At 33.4% G+C, this 16,593-nt stretch overlaps 1 protein-coding gene and 1 pseudogene across 1 annotated transcript in view; one reads left to right on the top strand and one right to left on the bottom strand.

Moving 5' to 3' along the window:
* LOC145278778 (E3 ubiquitin-protein ligase RNF185-like) overlaps window positions 1-16,593 on the top strand; it is an 85,561-nt gene that overhangs the window by 53,885 nt on the left and 15,083 nt on the right. The window contains exon 2 of the mRNA XM_080130686.1: window positions 12,995-13,126. Within this exon, the coding sequence (XP_079986812.1) occupies window positions 12,995-13,126 (132 nt within the window). The remainder of the gene's footprint in view (window positions 1-12,994; window positions 13,127-16,593) is intronic.
* On the bottom strand, window positions 8,305-8,421 carry LOC145285017 (5S ribosomal RNA; annotated as a pseudogene).

Here is a 16,593-nt window from a genome sequence, read left to right as displayed (position 1 = left end):
TAAAAAGAAAAGAAGTTGGAGAATTCAAAGCTGAATTGCAATGTATTTTCCGTACTAAAAACTGAAATCGAAATCTAGGACTGTTAATAATGAATACATTGCAATATTTCTTTGGTATTATTGTAGATTAATACCTTCCGTTACGCTCCCCCCCCCCATCTGACCACTTCTCCAAAATATGCGATTTTACCTTTGTAGACAATTACGTGTGAACACCTTGAAAAATGCTGCAAATGCATTTATATGAAATTGTTGCGTTTGCGATGGTCGATCACTGGTCGCACTTTTGCCTTATTCCACTGCATCACGGCCGCCATCAATGGAATTAATCCCTTGGGAGGTTCAAGTCTGTCTTCCAGGTATGGCACAAGCCAACCCTTGTCGATCTATGCCCAGAGTTCTTGATCATAATCTATCCAAAACTCTGCAGCCACTTGATATTCTGACATGCCATTATGCAGTCCTTCGGGTGGGCAGTTATCTACCCATTTCCATGCTGCTATTCATGCTCTCTTCTGATAGTCAAACATAGCAGTAAAGTCCGGTTCACTGATGGAAATAGCCGCACACATGGAAACTTTGTTGATTCAGACTGCACTTGTACCTATTTACTATGCCTCCCCACTGGACAGTTAGGCACCAAAGTCGTTTTTTAACGTGGAGAAAAGATACAAAAATAAAAAAATTGTCTCAGTCGTGAAGTCTTTGATTCACATCTATTATTATTATTATTATTATTATATGTGAGCATCCTGTGTTCATTAATGCCGAACATCGCATTCCATCAATGTAGATGACAATCTCTGTGAGCGACGCATTTACATCTTGGTGGGGAGTAGGCTGGCACTTATGCCTCATCCCTTTGTTTGTTTACCGAACAGACATGAGTCCAGTCTCCAACCTTACTGCATCGGTAGCATTAGGTTCCACATCTTCGACAATTTCTCGCTATGTGTCCTTTGTGGCCAGATTTAAAGCAGTTTACTCCTGTGCCAGGGCTACCCCTGGTAGGAACAGCAGATTTACCATTTGATGGACTCCCGGCTGCAACCACGTGAAGGCTTTGGTGCCTGGTTGATGTAAACACCCTTGCTCTTGCTATTAGGGTCTCAATTTTTTATGCCTGCTGGAGTTCAATGGAAATGGCATCAGGGAATCCTGAGTTGGCAAGTTGTTCTAGTCCGACTCCTTCAAAACCAGCCAGTCCAATCAACCGTCTGATATTGTACACGTCCACCTGCTCGCCAACCCATTTCACCATGGTTAACTTCCTGTAGGCTGTGAATGCACCATCTGTGAATGTCTCTTTTAATCAAGTCTATTCGCTTAACGTTCAATTGGTCAATCTCACTTATTTCTAAGTAGAGGGCTAATGCATCCTCCTCCAGATACAATGGCAACTGGCTTGCCACATTATCTATCCTTTGAAGCTTCACAACCAACTTTAACTTCAATCACGCTACTACGTCTCCCTTGCCAGTGAATGGCTTCACGATGTCGCTGTTTAGTCGTATTTTCACCATTATAATGGCCGGAATAGCTTAAAGTGTTGAAATTGAAGTTTTGAACTGCCAAATACTGTTTCGTGCACAAAAAAAAATTTGTCATACTTTTCTCCCTCTGACATGTGAGTTAACTGTATGAAAAAGATAATCCATCATTCTTTTTTCCACTGATACGCAAAGTACGTCCAAAATGACTCTGAGTGAGCAAAAAAAATCTCCTCTCCAATCCAAGAAATATGGGCTTTTATATGCTCAAATTCGACATATGTAAATTAAGATGTGGTCTCGTTTGAGCATATGACGCCTTTTTGTGTACTATTGTCCAGGTTTCGAGTTTGAGCGTCGCACATGCCACCCTTGACCACTTGTTTCTGTGACTGTTATCACAGTTTGACGACAGTAGACAGCAACTCAATATAACCAACTGAATTGAGCCTATATCCCTTTTTTTGAAGATGTGAGCTTGCATAACATGATCTTGGCTTGAAACATCCCTAAAAAAATTTTTAAACTTGAGCAAGCATTCCAGGTTCAACAGTGTGTCTGATTTTGTTGAAGTTTTTTGATTTTCATAAGGTGGTTCTCTTGGGCCTTAGCTGTAAGTAGTTGACCCTTGCAAAATCTTGTATGAGGAGTAGCAAAGATCCTCATTCTGTACTTCTAGTCATCACTCCTGTGCTTATCCGTCTTGCAAAGGTCCACATCAATATGCCTGGATCTTGTTGCATTTTTTTTTTTTTTTTCAAAACAATTTTCTTTGTACAGATAGTCAGGATACCTACAATTATCCTTCCTTTACTTTCCATCTAGTATTTGAGATGTTTTTTTTTTTGTGGGGACAGAGACTCACAAAATAACTTACCACTAAATAAATTACTTTTATCTATAATTAAGTTTTGTTTTTTTATTATTATTTAAGATGCCAAAAATATTTACAAAAAAAATAGGTATTTTATTGTTGACATTACAGACGGAACCAAAGTATATATTGGCGGCAGAGATGCTGTGTGTGTGTGTGTGTGTGTGTGTGTGTGTGTGTGTGTGTGTGTGTGTGTGTGCGTGTCTGACTATATATACATATCTTCAAGCTCAAGGGTATTGGTTTTGAATCTCGTTATGTTCAGCTACACTGATGAGTTGTTAGATGACAAAATAATAACATACATTATATAAGATTAGACTTTTTAGCCCATTAAAAACCGATGAAATTTAAAGGCTGTTGATTTAGAATGAGTGCTTTATGCCAAACTTCCAGAGTAAATTGGGATATTGTGATTCACTCCTAATTGTAACATTACAAGTTGATTTTTTTCTTTTTAGATAATTGTTATTTTATCAACTTGCATGAAAAGAACTATGTAAAAGATGCTTGAAACCGTTTGAATCATGCAAATACCATCAGTAGTTCAAATGTTATGAGAATTTTAAGTGCCAAAATTTAGGCTTTTCCGTGGACATTTTTCTTTAGAAAGAGTGGGCTAAATTACGGACTGCAACATTTCAAGAAATTCGGTAATTTCGCCACCATTTATTTATTTTTCAAGTTATTCTCATGAAACTTGGCAGTCTTATGTAAAATTGTGTGCTCTTTCTGATTATGCAATCAAATCTGATGTATCTCTTTACCATAAGTCAAGAATTATAAATTCAGATGTACAAATTTCATTTTTTTAAAACTGGCACATGTGTTACAGAGAGAGAGAGAGAGAGGTGAGTGAACGTGGAGTGTAGACACGTTTACAAGAACCGAAGGTCAGCTGACCAGATTACGTATATGTGACGTGGTCAGGCAGGTTGGCTAGACCGGTGAGATTTGATTTGGGCTTTGAAGAAGACGGGCGGTTTTTCCGTTGTCTCCCCCTCTTAACTGGGGAGGGGGGAGACGAACGCTGACGTGTGTGAAGAAGAACCCACACAAGCCGATTTCACTTCCACCTCCTGCAGGACCTCTGGGGAAAGTGAAATAAAAACTATAAAACCCATTCATCGTCTTGGAGTGATAAATCTTCGTCAAACAGGTATCAAGTCTCCCTCCAGGATGAGAAATTTCCAGATGGTCCGTTTTGAAGAAGCAGAGGTAGGTTCTGAAATTGCATGTCGCACACACGATTCCCTTTATGATAATCAAACACACAACCATTTATATTAGAGACAATCATACACACACGGAATCTCTTTTTTATGTTATACACCAAAACGTAAATGGTGCCCCTCTATCATAACCCTAGTGAGAACTCAGATGATAACCAATATAAAACACATGGTATCAGACAGTGGGTGTCTATTTATAAACAAAACTAAGTATTATAGTGGTATTTAAATATAGCTTTATTGAGAATAGGCATTTTCCTGCCTCCTCACCAAAGGAGAGCTTAATCTTGGGTGTAGCCATTGAATTCCTAAAGAGCATTCATGGCCGGTATTTACTACTCCCCTCAAAGAAAAAAAAATTGAGTAGATATGAATTAATCTCAGAAATAAATCAAAATTTTTTTGTATAGATTTTGGATTTCTGTAAAAGATGGAAATTCCCATAGTCGACCAGAACTTTTGGGACCAGTCCAATTTTCAATTTTGTAAATCCTCTCTATCTGGCCCAAAATATACCCCTATTTTCTGAGATGCAACTATAAATCGTACTCTACATAAATTCTCGATGTAACTTTCACAGTACCAGGATACCAGGAATCCTGATAAGCAACAACTATATATTCACCAGTTGATGGCAATTTTTGTTATTTCTATTGTTGTTTTACTGAAAATTCCATTATGTAAACAAAGAAATAAAATGGTAATTTTTTACCTTGTTTCCACCTTAACATTTAAAATGATTACTTCTATAGGTTTTAGGGTATGCTGAAAGCGAATATCGCGTTTAAATTTTCTACAAATAAGTAGTTTTCCGGATATTTAGCAATGCCATTTCTTATGTTATCGCTGGTGGCCATCTTGGTACGCGCAAGCGCAACCCCGAGAAACTATGCACAAAGCGCATACCAAGATGGCCACCAGCAATAGCGTAAGAAATGACATTGCTTAATATCCGGAAAGCTACTTATTTGCGGAAAATTTAAATGCAATATTCGTTTTCAGCATACCCGAAAACCTTAAAAGGTAGTCATTTTAAAGAAAAATGTTAAGGTGGAGATAAGGTAAAAATTTACAAAATGCATCAACAATGAAATTCCTTATCGAACCGCCTAATTATTATTATTTAGATATCCTCATAAAAAACGGGTTTGTTTTACAGATTCAAAAAAATGGTTTTGACAATGAGTTAAAAATAAATTCAAGTTTCACGATATCGTTTTATTTATTTGTTAGGTAAAAGTACAGAATAGTTAACAAAAAACATCCTTCCTTCCCCATGTTAAGAATGGGTTTCTAAATAATAATGTTATTATTTCAGCATGGTAGCATAAGTCCACAAGTACCTTTTTATTTGTTTTTTTTGTTTTTTTACCACTAAAAAACACAATTCTACCTTAAGTACAAATAAGAAGATAAACGCATGTACTTAGTTCATTTTGTTGTTTTTTAACGCTTTTAGTGCATGTTTACTAAAAGCGTTAAAAACAACAAAATTGGAAATCAAATTTGAAAAACTTGAAAATAATTTTTTTAAATTGACGAACTCTGAATAAAAAATGACTAGTCTAGTAAGACGAAAGCAGAAACGCAGTTTTCTATTTTTAAGAGAATACTTTAGTAAGCTCAGCAGTCAGCACCTGGCGCGCTTAGCGACCGTTTTTCTGTAAGCGGATTTGATTTCTATAAAAGATAACATTTTAAAGAAAATTCCGCGCAGTTAATAATTATCAAATATTTACATATCATATATGAAAATAATTCTGAAACTATTATCTATATGAAAATGGATTATATATATTGATTTATCTTATCAATTTTGAAATATTCTTCAACTTTGCTCGGTCGTAACTTTGCTTCCTGCGGTCGTAAAAATAAAAATCAAACACCAGTAGAGATGGGCTTCTTTGTTTATATAGCCTGTAAAATTTCAGCCATATCCAATCAAATTTAACCCCGCGCATGTGTATCCAAACGTAATGTATGAAAGGTAAACATTGAAAAACTGTTTCCCTTTTTGTTGTCATTTTTTACCAATTTTTCATTTTTAACTTTGAGCATAAAAATATTGAACGCATAAAATAAAAATGAATTGACATCATTGGAATGCTTATTCTATTCTCTTTCCATCAATATAATTCTTTTAAAAATTGACCAACAAATAAAAAATATATGACTTGTTGAAGCACATTAGGTCTGTAATATTGCCGATGTTCACGAAAATACAGCATATGCTTGTAATGCTACTAATTGTGCATTGAACGCATACCATAATACTTAGTTTGCTGCACCTTATAAGAATTTCTCATACATATCATACAAAATTTCAGCCAGGATCAGCTTGGTAGTTTAAAAATAAGAAAAAGTGGAACAAGCAAACCGATAAAATGAAATATAATATGGATATATAATAATTCTGTAATGATATTACATATCTAAGCAAAATTAGGTTTAAAGCTCCTAAATGTTGGTTCCATTCTAAGGCTTGAAGGTTCAAACCTTACAACAGGTGATTATAAGATGAATTAACACTTCTACTCAATCTCTGCTAGTAGTATGAGAACGCTCTATTCTAATGAATTTTAAAAAACATTGTTCAACACCCAAAAACGGTCAAAGATTACATTGGATGAAATGTAAATGCAATTATGATTCAAATAATCAAAATATTAAAAAAAAAAAAAAAAATTCAAACATTATTAAGTCTGTATTTCCACATTAAAGAACATTTAATTAATATTTGTCTGTTTTTAATATTTCTAGTATTTGTGGTTTTTGTTTTTCCAATCATGTAAAATGTCATTTTACATTTTTTTTCATAATAAAAACTATATATATATGTTTTGTTTTTTGCTTGTACCACAAAATTAATGCAAATAACCCCCAGAAATTACCCAAAATGAAAAGTGTTGAATTATTTTTTCCACTCCACCAAATCTCATTATGTTCCTATTTACAATGCCTCCCCACGGGACAGAGTTAGACACCAGGGTCGTTTTTTAACGTGGAGAAAAGGAACAAAAATAAAAATTGTCTCCTCCACTGACAGAGAACAAGAAATTGAAGTGCAGCATCTGAAGAACAGATACTACACTTTGATCTTGTCCCGAAGGCCAAGGTTATTATGTTTGTTACTAAATTCTTTGTAATAAAATGTGTGAAAATATATTTTTATATTTAAAAGAATTTATTAAAAAAAAAAAAAAAAAAAAATGAACCGTTGAGTCACCCATTGTACTCGATTATGATCTGATTATTGGAATTGGTAAAAAAATGAGTTTTGAAAACCAGTTAAATATTAAGACAAAATTTCTTAATGAAATTGCTTTCTGCTCGCAATATTCCTCGTTTCTTTAACGATGCCAACCATCTTTTAAATCAAAATGATATCAATGACTTTGTATTGTCATTCGTTTTTATTTTTTCCAATATAACTCAAAGAAAAATTAATTTCTCAAACTACCTTTATTATCATTGAATTAAGCATTGTTTATTTAATATTTTCACACAAAAAAATTATAATTGCAAAAAAATTTTTTTTTTTTTTTTAGATTACAGATTTTGCATGATTTTTATATGTAAGATCCTAATATTTTCCTTGCTTGAATGATTGTGAAACTTTCAGCATAATTTTTATATAATCTTGAAAAATAAAAAAAAATTTTAATTCAAGAGCAGTTACATAGAAAAATAATTAAATTTAAAAAATGGTAGAAATTATACAAACGTTCACGATAGAAATGTACAGATGCACGGCTTGGGAAAAAAGAAAACTAGCGCTCCCTACTTCCCGTTAACTACCTGGCGTCATTTTCAGACAGCCTTTTGACTTTGACATTTTGGGCTTGAGAGGATTGGAAACGATGAATGGAAGGGACAGAATTTGATTAAGAGGACAGCTTGAACAAATATTTGTTAATATTGGACTTGAAGACTACCATGTTGTAGTCTGCAGGGAAGCAGACTAATGGTAATATGTTCCCATGATACCTTACACGTGTACCAGTCAGAACGTTGAAGGTTATTAGAGCCTCGAGTAATCAAAAAAAAAAGTCTGATTCTCAAATATTTGCAAAGTTAGATGTGCATTTCTTATTTGTATAATTCTGTATTGTTAACTTGTGTGTGTGAGGGTGGGGGGTATTTTCTTATTCTACGGTCAATTTGTGAATTGATTCACTTTTTATGTACAGAATCTACCTATACAATGTTTATGATTTTTTTCAGGTAAACGTAAAGTCTCCTTCAGTCTTGACAGAGTGTGAATACCCATCATAAATGAAATTTTTGTGATAAGAGTTGCGCAATTTCTAACCACACCTCTCCTGAGTTAAAATTGTTAGATACCAGTGGCAAGTGGAATGTGTGTGTGTGTATATATATATATATATATATATATAGATCATGCATAGATCATCGTATAACGATTAGATCACTCTCTGACTGACGTAAATGAACATTTAAAATTAAAATGTTTAAATTCGACGTTATTTAACGCGGTTAATGGTAGCCGAATGGATTAGGTCTTCGCTAATCGAGCCAAAGATGTCTCATGATGTGGGGTTCGAATCGTATTAATCGTGACACCCTGGACTGAAGATTCCCGAAAGGATGAAACACTAGTGTTTGTAGGTATTTAATTATTATAGTAAAGTGTATATGTATATATATATTCAGGATGACTGGAAACAGTGCTAAGATAAGCAGAGAGCACATACAGCACCTAGAATTCCCAAATGGTCACCCACCTGATACTAACCAGGCTCAATGTTGCTTAACTTCGGTGATCTAACAAGAACCGGTGTGTCAACATGATTATGTCGTATATCGATTTTTATCAATCTGAAATGTTTCTCTTCTGTTTTCTTTTTTTTTTTTTTTATTGATTGTTGGTGTCGGCTATTGATCTATTATGACCAATTTGAAATGCGACTCCATAATAAAGTGGGTGTGATCAGGGTGCATTAGGATTGTCTTTTTGATAAGTAGAATCGGTTTATGCAGATAATAACAATAGCTTAAGTTTTATAACTTTTTAAAGACTTCTATTTTGAAACATTGAAAATTGGATAATTTGCAGAAATGAAGAAAAAGTAAGAATGTCAAATTGAATAGAAAAAGAAAGTAAAAATTTTGGAAAACTCGCCAATAGTGAAACAAATATTTTGACTGAAATTCGTTGAAACAACCACTTCGTCTCAGATATCTCTCCAGAATGACATCACACACAAAATAAATAAATAAAACACTAAGTGACTGGTTGGGGAAAAAACAAATCTATCAATAGCATTTCACAGCTTAAAGCTGATCAGATAAGCAAGCTTAAACTGTAGGTCAGCTTTAAAGGAATACATTGAGTTCACATTTTGAATTTACTTCTTTCTGAAAACCGTAAACAGGTTTTTTTTACTGTTGTTACAATTTTAGAGTTTTTTGTTTCTCTCTCTCTCTCTCTCTCTCTCTCTCTCTCTCTCTCTCTCTCTCACTCTGTCTGTCTGTCTGTCTGTCTGTCTGTCTCTCTCTCTCTCTCTCTCTTTCAGTGTTCCTCTCTCTTTTTCACTCTGTTTCTCTGTCTGTCTGTCTGTCTGTCTGTCTCTCTCTCTCTCTCTCTCTCTCTCTGCTTCTGTTTCCTACCATCTGTCTCACTTAACCACTCTCTATCTTTCTCCCTCTCAATTTTATTCAACTGACTATGCTCATCACAGAAGTCCAGTACGGAAAGAAATAGGAGTCAGTGAAGAAAATTTTGAAATCTCAAACCTTTTAAAACATGCCGAGCATCTTTAAAATCAAAATGCTATTAAAGATTTTATTTTGTCACTTAAACTTTTTCAGTTGCTCGCATCACATTTCTGAATAAAATCTTACACTGATACACGTATTTTTCGATCGGGTTCATCGACATTAAGATCCAGAGAAAAAAAATTACATTGTACATTTAACAAAATCTGTCATTAGTGTTTCAACATTAAACGAACAAAAAAGAGTTAATGACATTAGACGAATCATTTAAATCAAGTCTTGTTTTATTTTCTATAAATTTACTTGAGATCATTTCCAGTCTAATATTGTTACTTTACTCTAGAAAGAAAACTGTTCTATATAACTGTTGAGTGTGCATGTCAAGAATCAAATGCAAAGAAATAGGACACTTAATATGTATATATGGACATAGTTCTCGTTTCTTTTGAAGTTTCATGTACAGTCTTTTCATTGTTGCCTGAGAAGGCAAAAACAAAACTATTCCCAATCACTGCACCTTAAATCCTCTGGTTTTGATGCATATTTTATGGTTATATTCATATATACAGCTATCTGTATCCTCGTGTGGCCTTTGTGCTTGTTAAGTGGTATCTTGTTAGAATATAAAACGTACTTTTGCCAGGAATCCGTTTCGCCTTTCTTTTTGAAACACTAAAGATTATTATAGATTAATTAAAGAACAAGACTTTAACGCCATCTTTGTGTATGCAGATTTTTTGTCATTTTGTAAATGCCAAACGTTTAAGTTTTTTATGTTCGTTTGCTAAAGTTTGTAAACTGGTTCATTTGATTTAAAATCAAATCTCTAGTTTAACCAGCATGCGTGCTTGTCCAGAATAATAACAAAAATTGAAAACTTGAATTTCAACTAAAAGCGAATGTTATCTACTTAAGTGTCATATCGAAATTAGTAAAATATCCAAAAATTATGAAAAATGGTAAAGTAGAAAATTAATTATTAATAAAAATTGTTTTTGAAAGAAAATTGCAAGTTTTACTTAAATAATAGATTTCAAATTATGAATTACTTCCCTTGTTTAAGTAAAATTTCAAAATAACAATTGAGTAGATAATATTGCTTTTAGTTGAAATTTGATTTTTCGATTTTTGGTAGCATTCCAAACAAGCACCCCAACATGAAACTTTTGCAATAAAAATTTGTAGTTTTTGAAGCAGAGCAAAGTATTCCATTGCAATACCTAAATTATATGGAACTAACATTTCAGCCCGGCATTGCCCGGGTGTTTGGAGGTGTGTGTTGAGCAAAAAAAAAAAAAAAGTGGTTGTAGGAAGGCAGGTTCGAACCCATACTGTGGAGGAGGAAAAGATTGGGGAAAAAAAAAACATAAGAATAAGCGAAGTAAATATTTTTAAATATTAAATAAAAATTAAATATTATATAAAAGTTAAAATTTAAAAAAATCGAAAAAAAAAAAACCACAAAAAAAAACTAACGTAAGGCAAACGAACGATGTTAAATGTAAAAATCGGAAAAACAAAAATGGCTTAAATAACTGCTTCAATATTAAAATTTAAAAAATCGAAAAAAAAAAAAAAAAAAAGACATCTCACCATGATTCGAACCCAAAACCTTTAGACAATGTGGCCGCGCTCTAAGCAACTGAGCTAAAACGACGTCCACGAAAATTGATCGTTTTTTAAAATTTTTAAATAAATCAGGTTACGACGTCATTTGCACATGCGTAGAACCAAACTCGTCATGAGAGGACGGTTTTTGCTGACCCCCCCCCCTGTAGAAAACTGCTGATTTCAGGGTGAAGAAATTAACATTTTTGGTCAATTTTTCGATATTTGTCGGGCGAAGGTTGGAAGTTTAAAATGATACCGATCTGGCAAAAATCCGTGACCCGCGTGGAAAGTTTTTGCAAGACATACAAACACACATTTTCACTTTTATATATATAGATAGCTCAAATTTTCGACCCAAACCAATTAAAAAGCTTGCCCTATCTTTGAATATCCTTTTTAAACTTTGACCCCTATTATGACTCCTTAACATTTATTGTTTTGGGCTCAAATCAAGTTATTAAGTTCGATCCATGTCCAAGGAACCTATATCTAAAATTTAAATTGTTTATACCCAAAATTGGCAGAGGAGTCTGGTAGAGTTCTCAAAGGTCAAATCATTGAACTTTGGCCTCTTTAATAGCCAAATTTCTGGTCGAAAACGAAGATTTTCCCAAATCTCAGTACTCTGTATATCAAATTTCAAGTCTGTAGACTTAAAATTGACAGAGTTATTGCATAGGGAAATGTACACAGACACAGACACGTTCACTTTTATAGATATAGATTTGTAACAATGCACGTAAATGGTTGCCATATTTTATGATCGTTTTATTTAAGATCGTCACTCTTTTCTTTGTTTTTTATAAAGTGTTATTCTCATCAAAACGTGTTCATAGGCTTTGCCTAGAACAAATGAAGAACCTAAAGAGGTTATCCCAACATCTGCAACACTTATAAGTATTTTACTCATTTTTTTTTAACTATAAATATTGTAATGTTTTTGATTTATTAAATGCAATTATTAATCGATAATGTACATTTAAATATTTGTATTTCATGACTAAGTGTAGTTCGTACTTATGTAGAAACAGATTTTTTTTTTCAGCGGGAGGAAGAATTGTGAAAATAAGCGTTTATTCACAAACACTGGGGTCCTGGATATGACCTAAAACTATATCCGATGGTGAGGCCCCACCTTGCGGGCATTGGGGTGTGTGGAGCTACCCTTTAATTGCCATTGCTCCCAGGTCCACTCTGACCCGGAGTGGTAGTACCTGTTAGGGTCCCAACTATGGGTTAAATGGAATCTGACTTAAAAAAAAATATATATATATACTCCATTAAAAATCGTTCCTCAAAATAACTAGATTCGGCATTAAATAACCTGAAAAAGGTTGATATGCCGTAAAACAAAAACAACCAACAAACACTGGAGGAAAGATCCTATTTTATAGGATGGAATGTATTTTTAAATATAATAATTTTTATGGGTATTATTATTAAGATCAGTGCTTAAATAGAAGAGTGGGTAAATATTTTGTCCAAAACAAAAAAATAAAATAAAAACAAAAAGTCCTTTATCCAATATATGTAAAAATCAATTGAAATTAAATTTAATTATAAATTAAATGTGCAAATAAGAATGAACTTTATTTTTTGTACTTTGGAAAAGTAATGCTTGAAAAATCTTTTTATTAGCCTCATAATTATTAAGATGTAATAATATGAACTGAGCATATGTGACTCTTAATTAGATTTTTTCCAATGTTCTGGGTCGAAGGATGGGTACTCATTACTGTGAGGGATTATTCCTGTGTTCAAATTTCTAAGCAACAAGAAAATGACTGAACAGATAAAGTATCAAATTTAAATTCTAACGAAACTAAAATTCTAAATCTGTCTTGTGTTTATAGAGCTATACTGGTCAAAGAAATAGGGGAAATTATGACTTTACTTTATTTATAAGCCTTTGAATAGCAATCATCAGAATTGCTGCTCTTTGAATCTTTAAAAATAAAAAAATAAATTTAAAAGAACATAAAAATTCGATTAATGAATAAAGTTTGTGGATAACTTATGTTGATTTTTGTCTCTCTCTTCTCTTTCAGTTGGCCTTGTTTACATCAGTGGTTAGAAACCCGTCCCCATAGACAGGTGTGTCCCGTATGTAAAGCTGGCATCAGTCGAGACAAAGTGACGCCTATCTATGGCAAAGGAAGTAATGATAAAAAAGATCCAAGGTGAGAGAAAATTTTTTTTGTTTTTTACACTTTTTTCTTTCTAGTGGATAATCTAAGTGAAGAGTTGTGGGTGCCTCACTGCTGGCCAAGCTTCAACCTCTGTCCCATCACCACAGTATCACATTCCTGTCCTTGTTTCACAAGAATTTTAGTGGAATGTACTCTGATGACCTCATAATACTTGTGTTATACCCTCTTGACATACATACCCCCGATTAAACTGGCAAGCAGCAAAATCCCAGTCCTTCACTGTTGAGGTCCCCAGATGCGAGAAAGATCTTTTATTCTAATAGTTTTCCATTAAACTGCTAGACTTTGGAATTCCACCTGTTTCCTGCTTCCCTGACTGTACTAAGACATCTTGCTGCTGAACTCTACACAGTCCTGTATTAGACATGATCCCAAATCGTAGTGATTTACATTCCAAATGATATTATGTCTTATTTGGGGTAAAGAAAGAGTTTTTAAAAAGAAAAAAGTAAGATATTTGTTCACATTACATTTAAATTTCTGCATGTTTGTACAGTTAGAAACAAAGCAGGGAGAGAATTCTAAAGGTAAGAGGTCTGGAGGGAGGAAGAAAGCTATCTGAATAATAAGATTTTATGAAAAGGTGAGATTTTGCTGTTAGTTGGGTTAGTTGAGGATATTTATGTTGGAAGGGGGGTGTATAAGTGGAGTAAGCTCAGTAGAGCACGTTCCATGAAAGTACCTGTAAAACAAACACAGGGATGTAATACTGCAGCCACAGAGGTTAGAACTTGGTGGACAGCGCAGGACCTACAATGTTAGAGACTCATTTGTACCCTGTCTAAAAGGGATAGACTAGTGGCTATTGCACTAGCCCAGATATAACAAATTGAGTTAAATAAATGAATGTCATGTGTGCAGCTATATATAAACTGTCAATCGCTTTATTACAAATTAGTAAAAGATCAATATTTCACTAAATATATGTCACAAAAAAATGACAATTGTGTCATCAAAGGACTGCTTTAAGGTTAGTTATTTCCCAAATTTTTATTCAAATTCATTTGATATTCATAAATTTATAACATTTTATTCTTTCTCAAGGAAATTATACTGTCCATCACTTTATTGCAAATCTCTTACAATGCCAAAAGATCAGGCGATTAAAGGTTATCGAAAAGCAAAGGATTGTTATTAGATTCGCAGAAGGATTGTCCATCAAAGATTTAGCCATGGAGCTGGAAAGGGATCCAAGAACCTTGCCTTCATTCTTGAACAACCCGAACACCAAATCCAGAAAAATAAGCGCACCAGGAGAAACCTTTTAGATCGTGATATTCGGAAAATTCATGGAGAAGTCAACCGAAACACAAACAGCACCAGTGCTTCCGTTTTTGCAAAAGCTGAAATCGTTTCAAGATCCAGCCATGCCCAATACAATGTGTTGAATAAGATTGCAAGAAACATCAAACCTCTTCCAATGCCTCAATTGAGGAAACAACATAGGAAAAACCGAATGGCTTAGAATTACATGAAAATGGATTTCCAACATGTCCTATTTACGGATGAGGTCCATGCTACTCTTGACGGTCCGGATGGACCTAAGTTTGAAATCCGAACGGAACTCTGACACGTTACAGAGTTCATCGCCAACAAGGAGGTGGAGGCATCATGTTTTGGGCAGGAATCATTGGGGATAAGTTGGTTGAACCATGCTGAGTGCCAGAGTGTGTAAAGCTTACCAGCAATGCGTACATAACCTTTTTGGATAATTGTTTGTCGTCATGACTTACCATTGTCACGTCACTTTCAGATTATTTTTATACATGCCAATGTACCATCCCATTCTACCAGGGGCAACTGCAGCTTTCCTTGAATCTATAAGATTCGTTGAGGAAACTCATGACCTGGCCACCTTGTTCTCCAGACTTTAACCCCATTGAATATCTCTGGTCAGTATTAAAAAGAGAAATTTATGAGGGAGGAAAGCAATTTACTTCAAAGGATGCCTTGTGGAGGAACATAATTCATGTTACTAGAGCCATAACTCCTTTTAAGATCAAAGAATTGACTTCCTCGGGGGGGGGGGGACAAAAGGTTGCTTTAAGATATTTTTAAAAAATGGTTAATATGTTGATAAATAATTAATTTATTTGAGGCTTAGCATCTAGGATGTGCTTTTTCTCATTATTCTTTGACAGAAAAATATAATAAAAAATAAAGTTTGCAGGATAAGACATTGTATTTTTGCCCTAAAACAATATTTTAGGATTCCTGCAATAAAGCGATGGACAGGAGAAATTCCACAATAAAGAATAAAATGTCATAATTTTGTGAATATCGCATAAATTTGAATAAAATTTTTGGAAATAACTAATCTTATAGCAGTCGTTTGATGATATAATTTTGATTTTGTTGTGACGTATATTGAGTGAAATATTGATATTTTACTAATCTACAATAAAGCGATTGATACAATTTGTGTGTGTGTGTGTGTGTGATAAATTGAAAAATGGGGCTTCTTTATGTAAAATAGAAAGGTCATATTGAAATAAATACCATTATATCATCAAAACTAAAAATTGGTTTACCTTTCGTAAAATACTATTTTAAAAAGACATTATTTGAAAACAAAAAAATTTGTATCCAGTTTGTTTAAAAATTCCTATGAAATGGATTTCAGTAAATATTTTAACCATAATTGCAAAAATGTAAATGATTTCACATAAACTAAAGAGAAAAGTTTGTCGATAAGTAAAACAAACATAAAAAAAACTCCTGGAAAGTGCTGGATAAATACAACTAGTAATATATATATATAACGACAAACAACCACAGAATTCGCGCATAAGCCTGAAGAGTCCTAGAGTGGATGAAACGCGGAATATTCAGTGTAGCTTAATCGCCATATATATTTTATAAATTATTAACTAGCTCTACCTACGTATTGAGCACTTTTGAAGTAAATACTTAAAGTTTACGCATAAATCTATACTTTCGTATATTAATTTTATGTGAGTAAATTAAGTAGTTATATATATATATATATATATATATATATATATATATATATAGACAAGTATTACATGCTCACTACACTACACATGCTAATGTTTTGACGCAAATTGGTTTATTAAAAAAAACAACGGTTCCTCATCGGGCAAGAGAAATAAAGTTTATATATGTTATTCAGAGCATCTTATCCTTAAGTCAACTTTTTTTTGTCAAGGTTCTGTAGTCATTTTCGTTCATCATTTTTTTTTTTTTTTTACTTTCAACTGAGTTTCATCAGTCGTCTTCAGGAAGTTTTTGATTCTTGTTTTGTTTAAAATCTGGATGCTTTTATATGCTTCAGTTCAAATTATATTTAAATTACTTAAAATAGTGAAGTTTCTTGTGTGTAAAAAACACACACACATTGTCCAGATGATTAACTCTACACCTTTCAGATACAAGGTTGATTTGCCAACAACATGGCTGCCCACATTCCCAATTTA

The sequence above is a fragment of the Euprymna scolopes genome, chromosome 1 (assembly GCF_053919585.1).
Source record: "Euprymna scolopes isolate OS-2025 chromosome 1, ASM5391958v1, whole genome shotgun sequence".
NCBI classification, from domain to species: Eukaryota; Metazoa; Mollusca; class Cephalopoda; order Sepiida; family Sepiolidae; genus Euprymna; species Euprymna scolopes.
Note: the sequence above shows the minus strand (reverse complement) of the source record. Positions and strands in the feature narration are given on the sequence as shown.